The sequence below is a fragment of the Miniopterus schreibersii genome (genome assembly GCF_964146895.1).
Source record: "Miniopterus schreibersii genome assembly, chromosome: 2".
Taxonomy (NCBI): domain Eukaryota; kingdom Metazoa; phylum Chordata; class Mammalia; order Chiroptera; family Miniopteridae; genus Miniopterus; species Miniopterus schreibersii.
Window position 1 is genome coordinate 176,867,578 of NC_138102.1, and position 20,426 is coordinate 176,888,003.

Below are 20,426 nucleotides of genomic sequence, written 5' to 3' on the forward strand. Positions count from 1 at the left end.
AGTAAGAATTCAAGACATATTTGCTGCATGAGTAAAAGGTCTTGAATCCCTCAACCACCAACAGGCAGGGTTTTAGAACACTAACTCTTTTAGTGAGGGGAGAACACTTACTCAAACATAGTGCATCTGCTCGGTTGGAGCACATTGATTGATACCTCCCTTTCCCTTTCAGTGATTCTTCTTATTAAAACAAATTAAACCAAACTGGAAAAGCTTTCCCCAAAACACCACTAAAAAAGAAAACCACTCCCCCTACATATCAGTGTAAAATATCAGTGCCTTTGCTGAAATAGCGTTCTTTTACTGAAATACTTATTCACATTAAAACTGAATCTTTTATTCCCTTGGATGGTGATGGCCTGTCCTAGGTCTATGAATTTCTCAGTTCTGCACAGTGCAATCAGGTCCAAAGAGTATTATGTGAATTAAAATATTACCTTAATAACAGTGGTGAAAGAAGATAAGGCACATTTTTTTCTTTTCTCAGTAACAGAATTTATTGATCAGTATTAATTCATTATCCAGGATACTTTTAAAATACATGTCATCTAAAAGTTGTTGTTTCCGGATTTTTGAATCAAATTTATCTTGAGTTACCTTTAAATATGACTATCACACTAAACATCTATCATTACTAAAAATAAGAAAACAAAAACTTACTTGTTATAATGACAATTAGCCTACCGGAGACAGGAAAAGGATAACAGCAACAACAACGGCAGCTGACCAGAGCTGCAGCACAGTCACGCAGACAAGCACCGCGTAGGCAGAGAGTTATCCAGCATGGCAACCCTGTAGCTAACGTTTACCTAGTATATCTGACCAAATGCCAGGCACTGTCATGAGCATTTCATATGCAGTATGAAGCAGACACTACTCTCATCCCCATTTTAGAGATTAAAAAAAACCAAAAAAACACACAGAAGGTTAATAACTTGCCCAAGATCTCCAAGCTAGTGGGTGGCAGAGACGGGCATCTGATCCAGAGCCCACATTCTTAGCCTGTTATTCAGCAACAACTCATAATTATGGCCCCCATTACTTGAAAAAAACTTTTTGGTTTTATATCTTTCTTGCAGATTATTTTTAAAAGTATAAAGCATTTGGAGGACAATATTCTAATTGGGAATAATTTTGAAAAATATTTTAATATTTTACTAAATACATGGGTGGGCAAAAGTAGGTTTACAGTTGTTCGTATGGAAAATACAACAATTAATAAATAACAATATAAGAATGAACTCTGTGCTGCATGTACTCACAACTGTAAACTTACTTTTGCCCACCCCTGTATATGGTAGCTGTTCCTTCACTCAGAATCATGACGTGGTTTATAGAATCTCTTTAATTTGTAATCACATCTCACAAACCAGTGAGATCCCCTTTTCCTAAAACAAACAAAGAGTAAAAAAAGAAGAAAAGCCACCACCAAATCACAAGATTCCATATATGCATATACTTTAATAACAAAGGTCACTTTAGCTGTAAATGAACAAAGAAAGGCAGACAAGGAGAACTTAACACATGATACTTCCACAAGTTTGGTCAAACAGGTATACATGAAACTTTAAAGCATATACTGTCTGTGTTAACAGAGGCTATAACTACCAAATTTGATTACACATATTTCCTAAAACATTTTTATCAAAGAGTGCAAAGTTAGAGCAAACAATGATGTCAAGAAAATTTTAACAAAGTCTTTTAAGAAAGTCTAAAAACCTCCTATTTTCCCACATTGACTCTCAAAACTTTGATTTTTTCTTTAATATCAGAGTACCAGTTTGCCACTTTAACTTTTACCATACATGAAAAGTTATCAAAAATATATTGATGGGTCTATACTAATTGTGCTATTTATATTTACATTAAGCAAATTCTTTATATACAAATTACCATGTGTCCTATGTGAAATTCATTAAAAAGTTAAAAACCACAGAAATGTCATTAGAAACAACTGCTTTCCATCAATGAAGAACATTTTAAAATAATTTAACTGAAAAAAGTATTGAACTCCCCACCAATTTCAGCTGCAACAGTATTCCTCCTGAATGTTTTCTGTGATTTAAGGGGAAAAAAAGAACTGGGTAAAGCTTGATTGCAAGGAATTAAACGATAAAAATTTGATGAGTGTTTACTGATCTTTAAGAAATTTAGAGTCTATTTAGGTTGGCAATTAAAAGCAGCAATAATTTTTAAAATTATTTTTTGTTAAAGAAACAAAAGTCTTTAAAAACTGTCAAATGCACTGTGTAAATACTTTTCATATAAATTTATATCACAAAATAGTATCCCATAGTGAACTGAGTACAGGCATGGCTGTTTGATACTTCCAAAAAGGGCCAACTTTAAAAAAAAATTAAACTATTTCCAAACTGGAAAGAATTTAGATTTTAAAAGTATCACAATTAGGTAAAAGAAATTTATAAAGACTTAAGAGGCAAATATTTGGGGAAACACTCATAGAGAGATTATATTAATACCACTAAAATTAAAAAGTCACTTTAATTGTTTTAGATTCGCAGTCACATAGGAAGGAAATGAAAAAGATGTTTTTTTCCTGAGAAAAAAACGAGCACAAATTCATAAGCTTTCACATTTAAATATAATTGATTAAGATGGCCATAAACCAAGTGCAGCACTTTGTTCAGTACAGATGCATTTCTCTTGTCTAAGAACTAACTGATTTTGTAACAATCACTGAAAAATTTATGACTCTCTGGTCTGAAAATACAGATTAGCTCCATTTTGGAAATTATCTTAATTTATGTTGATTACACACTCCACTAAAGCAAGAATCAAGGCTGTAAAATATTTACCTAATTAATTTGTGCTCTGTCGCTGGACTTTAGAATACTGTGTGTCTTCCTCCTGACTAGGACGTTTCCCGCTGGTGAGACCAGTGCCCACGGAGCTTCTTCCTACACATTTAAAAATATACGTTTATAAAATAGGAAAAGTGAAGAGAACAGTATGCTCAAATGCTTTATTCGTTTTTTTTAAATCCTCATCTGAGGATAATCTCCATTGATTTTAGAGAGGAGAGGAGAGAGGATTTTAGAGGGAGAGAGAGGGAGACTGCCAGATAAAACACACTCCAGTAATAACACCTGATCTCTTTTTAAAAAAATGATCACCCCTCAAATGCTGCCTTGTTTTTATGATATAATGATTCAAATTGCAAATACATACTGACTTCCTGACATTATTAATATTACCCTTACTAAGAATATATGTGCACCCTGGCCGGGTGGCTCAGTTGGTTGGAGTGTCATCTAGTACACCAAAAGGTTGCAGGTGGGATTCCAGGTGAGGCCACGGACCCGGCTGTAGGTCTGGGAATTCCCTGGTCAGGGAATACACGGGAGGCAGCCATCGATATTTCTCTCTCATCGGTGTTTCTCTCTCTCTTTCTCTTTCCCCCTCTCTCTAAAATCAATGACCATGTCCTTAGGTGAGGATTAAAAACTTAAAAAAAATATATATATATGTGGCAACTAAATATATCATACAGAAAACCACTGTAGACTAGACTTTGTAAGGAAAACTCATGTGCAAAGGACTAAAGGTCTATGATAAACTTTTTGGCCTTATTCACGGGGCCACTGACACTATTACCTTTTAGCTGATAAATATATCTAGAGAGTAAAAAATAATGAACGTTCTGAAAATATCACATTTTGAGTTTTATTTTATCCTTAAAATTGCTCTCCTTATTCAGTTTGAGAGAAGATCTTTACCTTGACCCAAATCCTACTACATGTAATGATGCTTTCTGTCTCTGAAATGTCACTAATGGAGTTAGGAAGTGTGTTGTATGTATGTGCACACACATTTTAAAGAGATTTTAAAAACATATTGTAGTGAGGTTTAATAAACAATATACTTGATTATTAATCTCTTGATGTTAAGTGCAGAAATTTCCTTTTGACTTACTTCCGCTGCTGCTGCATCCTGGGATATTTTCTCCAGGAGAATACCCCATGAGGCCTCCATTCCCATTAGGATTAGAAGGCACTGATGCAAGAAGACCTAAAGGGGAAAATGTCCAATTATGATCAAGATCAAATCAAGGGTAGGTACACAAACAGCTGCCAAAGCAGCAATCAAAGGCAGCAACTGACGCACCTAGTCCCCGGTATCGTGAAAGCTGCTGGTAGATCTGCTTCATCCTCTCAATATTCAAACGGCTTGCCTCGGCGTGGTTCACCATCGGTTTAGGGTAATTGACTCCTATCAGACATTTGGCTACCTTCTGGATACCTTCTGGTGCATTCCAGGGATCATAGATATACTTTGCAGGGAAGCCTCTTAGGACAGGCAAATACCGCCTTTTGGGAGAAGGAAGAAAAATTATTAATAAAATGAACTATAAGCAAATTATAAAGAAACTATTTATTAGCTATGAATGACCAAAATCAAATCAGTACCATTTAAATTTTTTGTTTACCCTTCTTCTCGCCTCTGCTGACCATCATGAGTGGGGTATACTTAAAGCGTTGCTTAAACATGAAAAGCTCTTCCTGGATTAGTTATTCCAAACTGAATAATAATCACCCTTGATTTACCTGATATAGTCTCCATTGGGATCTGTTCTCCTACCAAAACCAACAGGGCAATAGCAGTGAAAAAACTGTTGAAAAAAGGAACTACAAGACAGCCACATCCAACTTCCAGCATTTATGCTCCAATCTGCATCAAGTAATAATTCTTCAAATACCTTCAGAAGTAACAGTAACCAATTAGTTTGCACACACATAATTCTCAAAGCAAGCATTTTCCAGGTCTTTGAAGATCAAAAGTCAAGACAAAGAAAATCTAGCATAGAACTGTAAAATTAAACATTCCAAAGTTAGCTTTCTTGTCTATGTTTTATTCTACAATGAGTTATTTCAGGAAAAGAAATATATCAGTAATATAAGTGGATTTCTGAATAGAATTTACCTTTCTAATCTTTGCAGTTTTATTGGGAGGAGGGTAAAAAATTATTCAAGTCACTGATATAAAAGGAATATGAGGAGATTAAAAAATGGAAGACAAATAAAAGCAATAAACACTTTCAAGAAAGCAAAAATGCTACTGAAAAAAATCACCAACAGAAACTTAGAAGCTTAGTATACTGGCCTACCTAAAGAGAACATCCAAATATAAATGACCTTTGAAAATGCACTGGCATTATTTCTTGATCCAAGAGGAAAGCAGAATTAAATGATATTTAAATAAATTCATGAAGTATGTGCTACACATCTACCTCATATAAACTTTGTACTAGGAAATATAACAGATGCAAAAAAATACAGGATCAGAAATGGTCCTTGGAGACGCAAAATTTATGACATAAGTAGGAAGGTAAAACATATATATATAAGTCCTGTTATATATAACTACAAGATGATGCTACAAAAAATAGTACGCTTCCCTTTACATAATAAGAGTATTACTAAAAAGCTGTGATGTTGAAGTGAAGTGAAATTATATATATTTTAAAATTTATACTACGAATTCACTATTTCTAAAAACTCTTGGGTGAATCCCTTCTGTAACAGAAATGATCACCTATAAATATGTTGACGCAATTACGTCTTGAGTGTTAAATTTTATACTTCCTTGATGGCGAGGCTGGTTTAGCCACAGAAATGACTTGAAATTAACTGAACCAGTTTTTGCCATATCTCCTGTCTGATTATACTTTTGGTCTCCAAAAGTGTGACTGTATTGCGGGAATTAAATTCTTTGACCACTGAAAAACTAGATTATAAATGAATAAACATAATAGACAACTTCTAGGAAATGTTTTAGTAAAGTATAGAGTCCTTCAAAGTAAGGCATGCTACATTAGTTAGAACATTTACCTTCATTCCTTCCTCCCAACTAATCCACAGGTCACCTCGTGTAACAAAGCAAGCAACTGCATGTCTGGCCAAATGGTGAATCCAACCCTCTTGACGAAGCTGTGTCATGATGGCATCAATCCATGGAAAACCTGTCCGCCCTTCTGCCCATTTTGCTAAAGCCTCAGGATTCTTATCCCAAGGAATCTGAACACAGATGGGGTTTCCTTCCATTTTATCAAAGCGTGGATTATTTGTTGCTGCTGTGTAGAAAAATTCACGCCATAATAGTTGCCCATAAAGGGAAAGGGGAGGGGAACTGTTCTTTTTCACCTAAAATTAAAAAGCAAACAAGTATTCTAAGCAACTTTTTAAAAAGTATTTTAAAAAATAAAAAAATCCAGTTTTAGCTAATACCTTTTTGTAGAGATCTGTTAGTTTGAAGTAAAATAGTCGACATGACAAACAACCAAATCGGAGGTAAGGACTGAGTCCAGTAGGGCTAGCAAGCAGGGAATTGGCATTCATTCGAGGTCTTTCAAAGTTAGCCACCCAAGCCTGAAAACACACAGAGAGAATTACCCTAACTTTTCCATTTTAAAGAAGTGTTTAAGATTTAGAAATTTAAAAACTGTTACATAGTTCTTGGGGAATAAAATCTTATTATTCCAGCCACAAATGACATCTTTTAATAGAAAACTTCAAGAAAGAATAAAAGTGAGCATTTTTTTGTTTCAGCCATCCTCACGTAGCACATACTCATGTGAAATAAATTACCTTTGCATTCCTAACACAAAGCTGAGAGCACCTTCCACCTGTCTCCTTGACACTGAAACAAGGTGAAGTAGAAGAACTCTACCCTAGCTTCAAAGTTATGGTCATGAGACACCAACTTACAGAGAAAGAACAGAAGAGGCGGTGTTGGTAACAGCTAAAAAGGGAACAATCAGAAGAGGAGGAGAAAGGGATTCAGATGAGGAGAGACAGCTGTTAATTTTCAAATGTTTAGGTTTATGATATTTTAAGTATCTCTCAATCCTTTTTCAACAGTCTATTTTTTTGTTTTTAAAAAAAGGAAAATTTTTTGAAATGCCAGTTTGGAAATATGAGTGTGATCTATATTGTCATACTTTTCTTTCCAAATGCCTTTCCAAACGTGTGAGTGCTTCAGTTTCTCCACCTGGCCATACTGCAGAGGGTAAGCCATCTGTATCAAAACCTGAAAAAATAAAAATTAAAAAATCATCCTTTTGGCACATTATTTGTTTTTATTTAACCACAATAATTGCAAGAAAAATTACTTGGCAGAAAAATTATGACAGTAGCATAAAAATGAATTGATAACCCTGGATAGATCCTCACATATAGAAGATATAACATGTTCTCTCTTCTTTAAAATATGTATTTTAAGGTGATAACAGACAAATCATATATTTTATTTTTATGTTTTTAAAAATTTTATTAATTTTTAGAGAGTAAAGGAGAGAGAGAAAAACACATCAATGTGAGAGCAGAACCTTGATTGGCTTCCTCCTGCATGCCCCCTACTGGGCACTCAGCCCAAATCCAGGCTTGTGCCCTGACCGGAAATTGAACCAGCAACCTTTCAGTGCACAAGAGGATGCTCAACCAACTGAGCCACACTAACCACATATTTTAGAACACATAAATAATGCACAGACTTATCACTTCTTAGTTTGAGTTTCTTTTATATTTTCTCCTATCTTTATTTCTCTCTTAGTGCAAAATATATGTCAAATCAGAAATGGGATTTTCTGAGGGATTTATTAGCTCTTAAGTTTCACCTTTTTACCATTTATACCCACCCAGTTCTTCCAGTGAAGGGACTCCATATTTCTCATCATGGTCATCAGACAAAGGAGTTACGCACTTTTCTATCACTTCCGAAGTAATTGTCTCTACCGGTATCTCTAGTGGTTCCATTTTGCTGATGAGAGTCTGGAATCTTTTATAAGTAAGAGGTGGTTGTCCACCATTGAGTTCTATGATCCTATTACAAAAGTTAGTAAAATCCAATTAGTATAAAAAAAAAGACAATATATTTTGATTAAGCTCTGAAAAGGCTTAAAATTAGAAAATAAATTTAATTACTTGACTTCTAGGAGAATGACCAGGAAACTTGTTAAAAACAGTTAATGAATCTAAAAATAATTTTCTTCATTTTCTAGACATCTGCTAAGTGTCAAAAATATAGAGCATGCAAACCGAAACCTTTAAGACAAAGGGTATTAAACACCTATGAGTGAAAAAAACTGGCTAAATTAGCCTGAAGGCAATTACACAAAAATATGGAAATATGAAAACATATTATAACTCAGCTCAAAGAATCTCTTAATCATCAATAAAAACTTAACCAGGCCAATATTATATCAAGGAGCAAACAAGTCTCATTAATTAGGATTTTATATTACTGTAGTGACAATCACTTGCTATTTTCTATTGTGCTCATGCTTTTGTTAAAAATGTCAGCATACCTATTTTATATACACATTTTATGTATCTTATGTACATTATGTTTACTTCTGATCACTAATTGCTTCAATCGAGTTGTACTAAAAGGAAAGATTAGCCTTTGCCAATGGTAGTTTAAATTAGACACTACTTGGGAATAACCTTTTTCATTATGGCGATTTGCTTAGCATTTAGCCTTAATAAAGAATTACTGGTAAAATCCAGCTCCATCATTTTATGGTCAGGAACTGAAGCCTACCAAGAGCTAAGTAAATCAGTCCAGGTGATATAGCTAATAAATAGCAAATCAGGGTTTTCTTAATCCAAATACAGTACATTTATCATTAAGCCATATATATTATGTATCAAGTATATGTATAGGACATAATTACCAAAAAAACTATCCTCTCTGATTCCAGTAATTTTTTTTTGGTGTAATACTTTGAATTTATACTTAAGGTCATAATAAAATATGTCAATTTTAATGATACTGCAATGACACTCTGCTAATTATATAACAGAAACAAAATAAAAACCTTAGAAAATGTTTTCTATATGTTACATTGTTTTATGATGGATTACATATGGTTAATATTCACATTCAATCCAATAAACAATTCAATTTTATATATAATACGGCGTCTTCCACTTAGAACCAACTGCTCTTATCCTATTTTGCCTCCTCCTTGCTATCAGCTCCCTAAAGTTAAGAAAACTGGTAAACCAGAAGGCAAGTTTATTATCAAAGGATATATGACTTCTGGCTTAATATCAAGTAAGACCCTTGCTGAATCAAGTCACCATTTTTTAATACACTTAGAAAAGTTGAATAAAATTAACTAGTTTATCATGTTACTTATAATTAGTTTTATTAACTTGATAAAAATGAGTAACTTATAAAGTAAAATAATTTAAAAGGCAGATAAATTATGAGAATTCAGCACTTATAAGGACAACAATATGCCAAAGGTTCGTAAATTAATGAATCTTATGAACCTTCAAAACTCACAGCATGTAATACTTGCTAAATTTCAACTTGACCACAGACTCTTTTGTTGGACAAAGCATCACTAAAGACTGGTATTTCAAGAAATACACTTCGAGAAAGTAATATTTCATACAATTTGTATCTGGATTTAAAATCTAGATAGACAAAATATACACACATGAAGTTAAATAACTTAAGGCAATAATACAAAATATATCAAGGCATTTTATGCTTATGTATCAAATAAACTATAAAATTAATATTGCTAAGAGCCCAGAAAGGCAAGACCAACAATAGGCTAAGTTTGGACAGTCAAGGAGAAATTAATACTCAATATTTTGAAACTAAAATTCTGAGTATTTTGATCTTATGCACTATGATTGTAAGTTTGGTATCTGTCACTGGGTAAGTAAAAATCACAGCAGTTGTGCTAAGGGTTTAATATATATATTTATTTAATTCTCCCACAACGTTATTAAGGATATGGTATTTCCATTTTACAAACCTACATCCCACAGGTTAAAACTTATTTGTCTAGGTACTTACTCCTACTTAATTGTATATTTAAAAATGGTTAAGATGACATATTATATTATGTGTATTTTACTATAATAATAAAAGAAAAAATACTTACTTGTCCAGGTCATATAATGTATGTGAAATTCGTACAATTACTTCTACTCCAGCTTCAGTAGCCAGTTTCTTAATAGCTGCATCTCGTTCCTTTCCAAAGGGTTCAGAATCATACTCAATTGAAAGTTTAGTAATGTTCCATTCCTAAAGTAAAAGGGTAAAAGGTACACACATTTTAAGAACAGTTTTTCTATTTTAACAATGGAGGCTAAAAAATAGTGAAAAGCTCATGATTTGCCTATCAAATGATTATACATACATCAAACATTGAATATGCAGCAAGAAAATGTGCAATTTATAAATTCAAAAAAATATATATAAGAAATGTATGCTCCCTAGATATCAAGCATTGTGCTAGGCATTAGTCTAGCAATATGCTTAAAACCAGCTTCTTAACACTAAATGTGTTTGTATAGTACTTTACTTTTTCAAATGATTTATACTTACTTTATCTCATTTGCTCCTCAAAACAACCCTCAGAGTTTGGTACTTTGGTTGGTTTCTCCATTTTGCAGATACGATTATTTTAAAACTTTAGGGACTTGCTCAAGTTCACAGAGTACCAGAATGCCTGAATTTATGCCTGCTGCTTCTAAGAATTGGTCTTTAATAAACCTTTGATAGCTAATATGGTATAAGATGCTTTGTTGAGGTACTCTGTTTTATTTCTGATTGCCAAAAAAATGTTAACTGGAAAATATGGAGATAGTAATAATAGCAGCTATTAGAGTGTCAGGTGCTATTTTAATAAGTGCTGCACATCTCCTTATTCTGATTTTCAATGAGGAGACTGTGACTTCAGGGAATTAAGTGATTCCCCAGGGGAGTAGTGAAGTTTTTTAAATTCTAAAATCTACTATGATATATCTTACAAAGAAAAAAAAATCATCTCTAATTCTACCATTATTTAACTGACTATAGAGCAACATTAGGTAATTCTCCAAACCTGTCACTAATGGTGGCTTTGTTTGTTTTGTTTTTTAATTGCTATTATAAACCTTGCATTGCCCATCTTTATACATCTTTATACATCTTAAACATTTTGGGGGCATCTGTTCTATTTTTTCTAGAAATAATTCCTTCAAAAACAATTAATGGATAAGATATGCACATTTAATATTTTATACACACTGTCAAATTGTCCACCAGTTACACGGTGCCAATTTACACTCTCATCAGTAGCACACCAGTGTTTACTCTCCATACATCTGCTCCCCATATGAAAAACAGTGGTACCACTAATACACACAGTATACAAAGAAAAATAATATCTCATTTAAAATATTTTCCTTTCTTGAAAGTCTTGAAGAATTCCTACCAAGCTGTCAACAGCTGCTCCCTTTGAGGAATAAAATTTAGGAGTGTAAATAATATAATTATTTTTATTTTACACACTGTTGCATTGTTCAGAATTGTTAGTATAATCATGTCCTGCTTTTGAAACTTAAAAATAAAATGAGAATAGAAAAGCATTATATTTGTTTTACAGTAAGGGAGCATCAAGTAGTAGTTAAAAAACACATGATCTAAAGTTCTGAGTTCAAAAACTGCTCAACTATTTATGCAAATTCCTAAACTCTCCACATCTGTTTCCTCATCTAAAAAATGAGTAAAGTGTAAGTAAGGTGTTTAGAGAGTACCTAGAACATGAGCACTGTGTGTTTTCTATAGTAAAATGAAAAAATAATAATATCATGTTACTGGGCTGCTGAAAGATCAAATGAGATAATGTTTGTAAATTGTTTAGGACACAGTACATAGTAAGAATAGCTATTATTATTACTAACCATTTGTATATTTCTTCTTCTGCAAGTTGCAGCTTATATTTGCTTGGTTTTCTATTGCAATTCAGTTTTCTCTTAAGGATCTGTAAGAGCTCCTTACATTTTAATGATAGCAACCTTTCTGCCATGTGTTACAAAAATTTTTTTCTAAATAGTAGTTTGCATTTTAATTCTATAATTTTTTTTTGACAAAGTGTTTTAGTTTCTAGAAAGTAAATGTTAGAGTTTGAGGTAAGTCAATAACACTCCCTCGCCTTTATCCCATTTGATAAAGGAAGGGAACATAAGTCAGAGAGCAAAAGGTCAAAATATGGATCATGTTGCCCTGGCCAGTGTGGCTCTGTGGTTATAGGGTTGGCCCATGCACCAAAGGGTTGAGGGTTCAATTCTGTTAAGGGCATGTACCTGGGTTGCAGGTTCATTCCCCAGCCCCAGTCGGGGCTCATGTGGGAGGCAACCAATCGATGTGTCTCTCACATCAACGTTCCTTCCCCCCCTCTTCCCCCCCCCTTTCCTCCCTTCTACTCTCTCTAAAAATCAACGAAAAAAATATCCTTGGGTGAGGATAAACAACTACACACACACACACACACACACACACACACACACACACACACACACACCATTCCACTAGTAAAAGTTGAACTGGAGAAAAGATACTAGGTTTAAGGGCAGTAAGCCTGTTGATATTGTGCTCCTGAATTAAACAGATTTGCCTACCCAGTGATAAGTAGCACCTTTCCTGCAGTGCCGACTGCTCCTATAAAATTCATCACATGGAAGAAGGGAACAGGATGTGTGCTCTCTGCAAGTGCAGAGGAGAAAAGGTGCAATCTGAGCTACACTAGCCTAGCTCCTTCTACTAAACTCAACAATGAGATCATTCACGTCTTCTGTGGGGAAACAATAGTGAACGTCTCTCCACAAGAAAAACAAGAAGGTATGAAAGAGAAGGTTCTAAGGTGTCCCAAAGCAGCAACTGCAGAAAGCAGCTACCACCTCTTAATGAAGGGGAAATAAGTAATGACTTAAGAATTTAGAAGAGCTCCTGTCCCCCTTGCTAAGATTCACACCTCATTGTATGGGATGTGCTGCTCCAGGAACACACAACCTTCCCTTTCAGAAAGAAACTTCCCAGAGGGATAGGGTCAGAACTAGTTCATAAGACAGCCCACTGGGTAGCTGAGAAGCTTCCTGGAGGGTGTGGGCTAACTTTTCTAAAAAATAGAAAAATCGATGAGAGAAAAATTAACTGCAATAGAGGGGAGCTGATCTGTAGAAGTGGTCCACTGGGTGGCAGAGAAATTTATCAGAGGGTGTGGGTCACCTGGAGCTTATCTGTGGAAGTGGCCTATCAGGTGGCAGGGAGAGGCCAGAGGGTACACGTAGGCTGGGGCTTGTCCAGGAAAGCTAGTGACGTGTTACTGGGCCTCCCACATGCTCATCTGCTGGGTAAGGTGCCAGGAAAAAAGCACAAGGATACCAAGAAGGAAAGCTCCTTTTCTCCTGCTATGGCCTTGCAGAGAACCACCAGCAATGTGTATTGACAAAGCCTAATATCAAGCCAGCTGGCAAAGGAGAAGTGTTTTACAGCATCCATTTTCAGTATCACAAAGCAGGGCAAATAAGGGTGGATTTGGAGCTGAGAGACAATAAATTAATTACTGCACATTTATTTTCCCTCTATTTGTCTATTTCTATTTCATTGATTTCCATTCCTCTCTTGATTCTTTCTTCTACTTGCTATTAATTTTTTTATTTTTTAAGGTGGAAGCTTCTTTGATTCCCTTCTTTTCTAACAGCGTATTGAAAAATATTTTCCTCTAAGCACTACTGTAGCTAAATCCCCAAAATTTTGATATACTGCGTTTCCATTATGATTCAGTTATAGTTGCTGTTCTCTTGCTATTCATTTTAATTTAATTCTACTGAAGTCAGAAAATATACTCTGTAAGATTTCAGTCTTCTGAAATTTATTGATACCTGTTTTGTGGCTGAGGGTATGGTCTATCTTGATGAATGTTTCATATGCATATGAAAGAATATTTATTCTGCAGTTCTTAGGTATAGTGTTCTACAAGCATTAGTTACATCAAAAATTGGTTGATAGTGTTACTCATATCATCTGTTTCTTAATTTTTGTATATCCTATCAATAACTGAGAGGTGTAAAAATCTCTCTGTGGATTTATCTATTTCTCCCTAGAGCTTTACCAGTTTGAGATTCATGTATTTTTTTTACTGTTAGTAGGTACATATACATTTATGATGGTTATATCTTCTTGAAGTGAGACTTTACTCTGTATCTCTAATAATTTTTTCTTGAATTCTATTTTCCTATGCTTACTGTTTGCAAAGTACATTATTTTTCAGTCTTTTTTATTTCAAAATACCTGTTTCTTCTTTTTGAAGTGTCTCCTCCAAACAGCATATAGTTGGATCTTGCTTATTTTTTATCCAGTCAACTTGTGCCATTTAAATGGATACCATTTACATTTAATCTAATTATTGATATAGTTGGGTTTAAATTTACCATCTTGGTAAGTTTTCTTTTTGCCTATCTCTTCTGTCCCCCACCTGCCTTCATTTGAATGAGTCAAATATTTTTAGTATTTCTTTTTAAACTCCCCCATTAACTTTTTAGAAATAGCCTGTTATTTTAGAGCACAATTTGCATTCTTATCACAGTCTACCTTCCAATCACATATTACTATTGAATAATATAAGAACTTATGTACACTTCTGTTTACCTTCCTCCTACCTGTGTGATCTTGTTATGGATTTTATTTATATTATGTTACAACCCCGTAATATTGGTATTATGCTCTACAATTCATCACTATTAGTTCTTTTTAACCTGTCAATAGTCTTTTAAAGAAAACAGGATATATAAATATATATAACTAAAATAATGAAAAAGGTGGCCTTTTATATTTCCCCATATATTTAGTGTTCTCCCTTCTTTGCCACAGATCCTTTCATCTAAGATTATTTCCTTTTACTTAGCAGAACTTCCTTTAGTATTTCTTATAGAATAGATCTACTGAATATACATTATCTCTGCTTTTATCTGCTTAAAAATGCCTTCATTTTACTTGTGTGTGTTTTTTCTTTCTTTGTTTTTAAAGAACAGTTTTGCTAAGTTAACATGGTTGTGGTTCTTTAAAGATGTCATTCCATTGTCTCTGGACTCTTACTGTTTCTGATAAGAACCACTAATAATTCTTTTTGTTTTTTGGTCCTCACCTGAGGATATGTTTATTGATTTTGAGAGAGAGAGGAAGGGGGACAGAGAGAGAAACATTGATGCGAGAGAGAAACATCGATTGGATGCCCTGATGGGGGATTAAACTGGAAACCTAGGTATGTGACCTGACCAGGAATTGAACCCACAGCTTTTTTGGTATATGTTCCAACCAACTGAGCCACCCAGCCAGGGCTCACTTACCATTCTTATTGTGGTTCCCTAAGTATGTCTTTTCTCCTCCACCTGCTCATAAAATTGTCTCTTTCAGTTAATTGACTATGATGTGGCAAGATGTGGTTTTCTTTATATTTATACTATTTGATATTAAGCTTTTTGGCACTGTGGGTCAATATATTTCATCAATTTTGAAAAATTCTCAATCATTCTATGTTCAAATATACATAGTAGTTCTGTCCCAACCTCTCCTCTTTTCTCTAAGTCTACAGTTAGACATATGTTAAGCCATTTACTATTTTCCACAAGTCTCAGACACTCTGTTACTTTTTTTAAAAAAAATCTTCTTTCTTTTTCTGTTTCAGTTGGGATGATTTCTATTGATTGTCTTCAAGGTCACTGATCCCTTGTGCTGCTCTGTCCAGTCTGGATAAGCTCACTGAAGGAATTAATTTCTGGGATTGTGATGTTTCAGTTCTGGAGTTTTCATTTGTGTGTTTTTTTAATACTTTCCATTTTTGTACTGAAATTACCATCTATTCACATGTATCTTTCACTTTTCAACTAGATCCTTTAATATCACTAGCATAATTATTGTAAAGTCCTTTATTATAATTCCTACATGTGCATCAACTGTGAGACTATTTCTATTGACTTTTTTTCCTTGATTGCAAGTCACATTTCCCTGCTTCTTCGTGTGTCTTTTTTTTTTATTCTATACCAGAAAATGGTAAAAAGAATAAAGATAAAATAAATAATATTTGTCCCTAGAAAAGTACATACACAGTCTTTGCTTTCTCTGACTGCTAGAAGTTCAATTAATATAGTCTGTAACTGATCTGGGTCTGGGCTTTGCTGCTGCTTTGGTTAAATTCCGTTCACCACTGGCTTTGAATATTTTGAGGGCAGGATCCAGATTTTTCTTCAACAGGGTTTGGGATTTGAGTACTGCCAAGACGTCTTTCTCTGCTTTACGGCCCAGTCACTAGCTTTACAAACTGTAGGTCATCTCTCTTTACTTTGCTGTCTACCCATCAGCTTTATGGTTGCTTTGTTACCATAAAGTTCTCTTTGTTTTCCAGCCCTGTCCCATAATTTTCTGCACCACAGGAGACATCTTTCTACCCTACTGTCCTGTCCCCAGCTTCAGTGGACTACTATTGCACTAAGTGAATGCCCAGTGCACTTCAATGAGGGATCTCTTTCAGCTCTTTTCCCTGCCTTAGCCTTTGGCACACTGCCACTGACTGGTACTCTATGAAAGCACTGTAGGAAACAACTGTAAAGTGGGTGTAAACTTGCTCTGTAGCTACGGCTTCTTGAGATTCTAATCTGCCATGTCAGCCTACATAGGACCACCAAAAACTCTGTAAAATTTCAGTAGAAAGTTAACTAAAGAAATTATAGCTATCTACACAATGTAATACTAGGAAGCCATTTAAAAGACTAGGGAAGTAATATGGAACAATCTCCAAAATACACTGTTATGTAAATAGAGCACTGCACAGAATGGTGTGTGTTTTCATTTTAGTTTTTAAAAAGGGGGATGACAACATACACACACACATACAGATATATATGTATACATATAATCTGTACATACAGATATAAACATAAAAACATACATTTTTATCCACTCAAAAAATATTTCTAATGAATACACAAGAAATTGGTAGTTGCTACTTCTGGGAAGGGAATTAGCAGTTTAAGGCTGAAGAAAGATTTTTTTCATTATAAGCCACTTCTTTCACTGTCTGACTTTATCATGTGTAACTTTTTTACTAAATAAAGAAAAAACCCCACATTTTTATTAAAACTTGTATTTCCCACACTTTAAATTACCCAAAACAACTTATTTACCAAATATGTGGATTCTCTGACAAGAGATTACTATTTTATGCATAATTACCTTGAAAAGCCTAGGAAACACATCTGCTGGTTGCCCACGAATCACAAACAGACGAGAGTTTAATTTTCGCAGATTAGCATCAAGGTCTTCAAGACATTGAAGCAAAAATCTAGGGAAAGGATAATATTATTAAAATTATTAGAAACATATTTTGAAGATACAAAATACTGCAAAATCATGTTATTGAAATGTGAACTCTATCGTCTTATTACCTCTGATATATAAATTACTGTGTCTAGAAGCCATACATATAATTTTTTTAAATTATAGCACAAGTGTCTTAGTATTTTAATGAAGTTCCTAAATTAAATCACTAACTTTCATTAAATAATAGTGACTGTTAGAATAAAATAATTAAATGAATTGATCTCATTGTTTAAACTTGAGAAAATGAATTCAAGTTCATACAGAAAAACCAACCTGAAAAACCTACAGCATTTTCTACTGGAAAAAAAATGGAAACATCCTATTTAATCACTCTGACCAATGAATAATTGAAGAGTGTGAACATGTTATTGGGGGATATTGTAATTAAGAGAGAGATAACAATGCTCATTTTCAAGTTTCTAATCCAATCAAAGAAAAAGAAACTGATAATAGATGTTAAATTATGTGGCATTAACTCTCTGAGTATAGAGTATGCCAGATTAATTTTAAATAAAAGATTTATGAGGCAGGTGGGGCTATGGATTTTTTCAATGAAATAAGTACCAACAAGGCTTACACATGACAGATATGTGGAGAAATTCTGGGGCAATACCAGAAGACTGCTTACTGTGCATCTTTTATTATGAAGAAATGGAGTGGACAAATGTGAAAGAACAAATGTGAAAGAAAAGTGACTCCTGGAAGGTACGATGTTTGCTTTATGCTAATTTTCTGTAACATTTTATCTAGATTCTGTTTCCCTTAGCGGAAATATGATCTCTGTGGGCTTGGGGAGTCACAGTGCTGTATGCAGGAGGATATTAAAGGCATCCCATCATTGCACCTTAGGTGGTCTCACAGTTATTCTTAAACAAATAGGAAACAAACCTCTGTATCCTCACATTTATATTTCACCACATCCTTTTTCTGGCTTAGAGTTATCTCCCTAGCACCCCATCCTCACTCCACTCCACTCCACCCCACCACTACCAATGTGCAAATACTTTGGGGGAAAATGTTACTGTGTTATAGCAATATACAAGTACTTAAGTTTTGTAAAATTATCTGTAACTATAAATAACTTATGTTTGGTGATAAATGTTTATTTGGGAAACACCTAGTTTATGTATTTGCTTGGCAAAAGAGTTTTTAGACATCAGCAATCAGATCAAAAACAGTTGAATAAACTAGCAATTCTAAATTTTCTTAAATTTAAACAGTACAAGGCTAAACTGTCCTGGAAGGATAATTCAAGGCAGAGATAATTCTCAAACCTCTTTTGTACCATTAGTTTCAGTATCTTCTCTACCAGAGCTGGTAGTATATAGCAAGAGTTCTCCTTATTCACCGTTTTAGTGGAAATATTTCTATGTGGTACAAGCAAGTCAATGATAGACTGTAAGATGGGGGAAAAAGAGAGAAAGGACCTGATTAATTTATATCATGAGTAAGTCTTGATTAATTAATAATTAGTCCTTTATTTTTCCCTTTCTTGTTCACAGGCTGAATAATCACTCTTAATGCTTTTCAATAAACACCCTATGAAACAAACACTGCACAAAATGATATGGACTGAGGCAATCAATGTGTTGCAAGAGAAAAAGTTTTGCAACCAAAGAATTAATTTTATTTAGGCACTCCATAAAGCAAAGGAATAGAAATGTATTTAAGTATGGTGTTTTTCTTCACAGATGTTATTTTTTAAATTTTTATTTTCAATTACAGTTGACATTCAATATTGTTTTATATTAGTTTGGGGCATACAGCACAGTGGTTAGACAATTATGTAATTTATGAAGTGATCCCCTGATAATTCAAGTACCCACATGGCATCATACATAGTGATTACAATATTATTGACAATACTCCCTATGTTGTACTTTACATCCCTCCACAGATGTTACTGATGGAGTTTTTCTTTCATGGATATTATCGTTTACATCACTAATTTCACATAAATATTGCAGAGGTATGGTGCACTCAAATATAGGTGCTTTTAGAAAGAATATAATGCTTACTTTGCACTCAAATATCTTAAATAGAAAAGACTTGTGAAGAAAAGAAAAAGAGCAGGATGGAGAACACTCAGTGATGCTGTCCTCTACTATAAGGCTTTTTACACTAAGACTTTTAAAACTGTGTGCATATATCATTTTGATAAAATAAAATTTACACTGCAAGTATCTGCTTAATGTTATATGTGCATAAGAAAATAACTGAAAGTATACTTATACCAAGCTATTAACAACAGCTACCCTTGGGGAATGGGAGTTTGGGGTAGGGTTGAAGAAGAAACACTTTTTTTTTTTAAACTTCATAAAAAGGTATAAAATTGATAGTTAGCATATACCCCTTCAAAATAGAACAAAACTGAGAAATACTGTATCTTCTGTAAACCTGGTTTAATACATAGTGAACATCTTTTTAAAGCAATAGAATTTTCATGGTTTCACTGTATTCCCATTGTACAGATTTCCCATAATTTAACAGGTCTAGCAACCAATTACTATCCTTTAATCAATCTTGAAAAGTTCTAATTTCCTCATCTGTAAAACTGGGATAGTAACAGGACTCATATCATACATAGCATGGTTGTGAGAATTAAATAAATTAATATATGTGAAGTTCTTAGAACAGTGCCTGGCCCATAGAAACCATGATTATATGCATTTTTTGTCCCCTCCTTCCTACCACGTCTAATTTTGCTATAATTATTGCTACAATAATTCTAGACCTTATTATCTCTTGCTGGTATTATTTACGGCAATGCCTTAAAATAGATCTGCCTACCGACAATGTCTTTCCACTCTAATCCATTTTATACACAATATTCCTTAGGCACACTTCCTGTTCAAAGATCTTCAAAGACTCATTCCTATAGAATAAAGAACAAATTATTTTCCTTGGCCACTAACTTAGGGTTTCAGGTTCATTTCCTGCCATTCCCCTTTCCCTCCCACCAAAACCAACTACATCTCTTTCCCCAGACATTCAATCTCCTGGAATTTGCTCCATGTTATTCCCTTGGCCTGGAATACATTTCCCAATTCCCATCTCTTCAAGTTCATATCCTACTAATCTTCAGTCTTTAAGCTGTAAGTAACTTCTCCATCCTCTAAACAGTCAAAGGACATAATGTTCCTCATCCTAAAGAAACTTTCAGGTTGTACCTTATATTATAGCTAATACACACCCACCACCACCACCACCTCCTCCAGGTCAATTTCAAATAAAGTATCTGTGTC

General features: G+C 34.1%; 1 protein-coding gene across 1 annotated transcript in view; it reads right to left on the reverse strand.

The window, feature by feature from the left end:
* Nucleotides 1-1,441: 1,441 nt before the first annotated feature.
* CRY1 (cryptochrome circadian regulator 1) overlaps nucleotides 1,442-20,426 on the reverse strand; it is a 45,746-nt gene continuing 26,761 nt past the window's right edge. The window contains exons 2-12 of the mRNA XM_081130661.1: nucleotides 17,035-17,143; nucleotides 9,923-10,065; nucleotides 7,655-7,839; nucleotides 6,959-7,047; nucleotides 6,246-6,386; nucleotides 5,850-6,161; nucleotides 4,566-4,717; nucleotides 4,126-4,328; nucleotides 3,934-4,029; nucleotides 2,817-2,918; nucleotides 1,442-2,055 (exon numbers count right to left, since the gene is read on the reverse strand). Of these exons, the coding sequence (XP_080986787.1) occupies nucleotides 2,821-2,918; nucleotides 3,934-4,029; nucleotides 4,126-4,328; nucleotides 4,566-4,717; nucleotides 5,850-6,161; nucleotides 6,246-6,386; nucleotides 6,959-7,047; nucleotides 7,655-7,839; nucleotides 9,923-10,065; nucleotides 17,035-17,143 (1,528 nt within the window). The 3' untranslated portion in view covers nucleotides 1,442-2,055; nucleotides 2,817-2,820. The remainder of the gene's footprint in view (nucleotides 2,056-2,816; nucleotides 2,919-3,933; nucleotides 4,030-4,125; nucleotides 4,329-4,565; nucleotides 4,718-5,849; nucleotides 6,162-6,245; nucleotides 6,387-6,958; nucleotides 7,048-7,654; nucleotides 7,840-9,922; nucleotides 10,066-17,034; nucleotides 17,144-20,426) is intronic.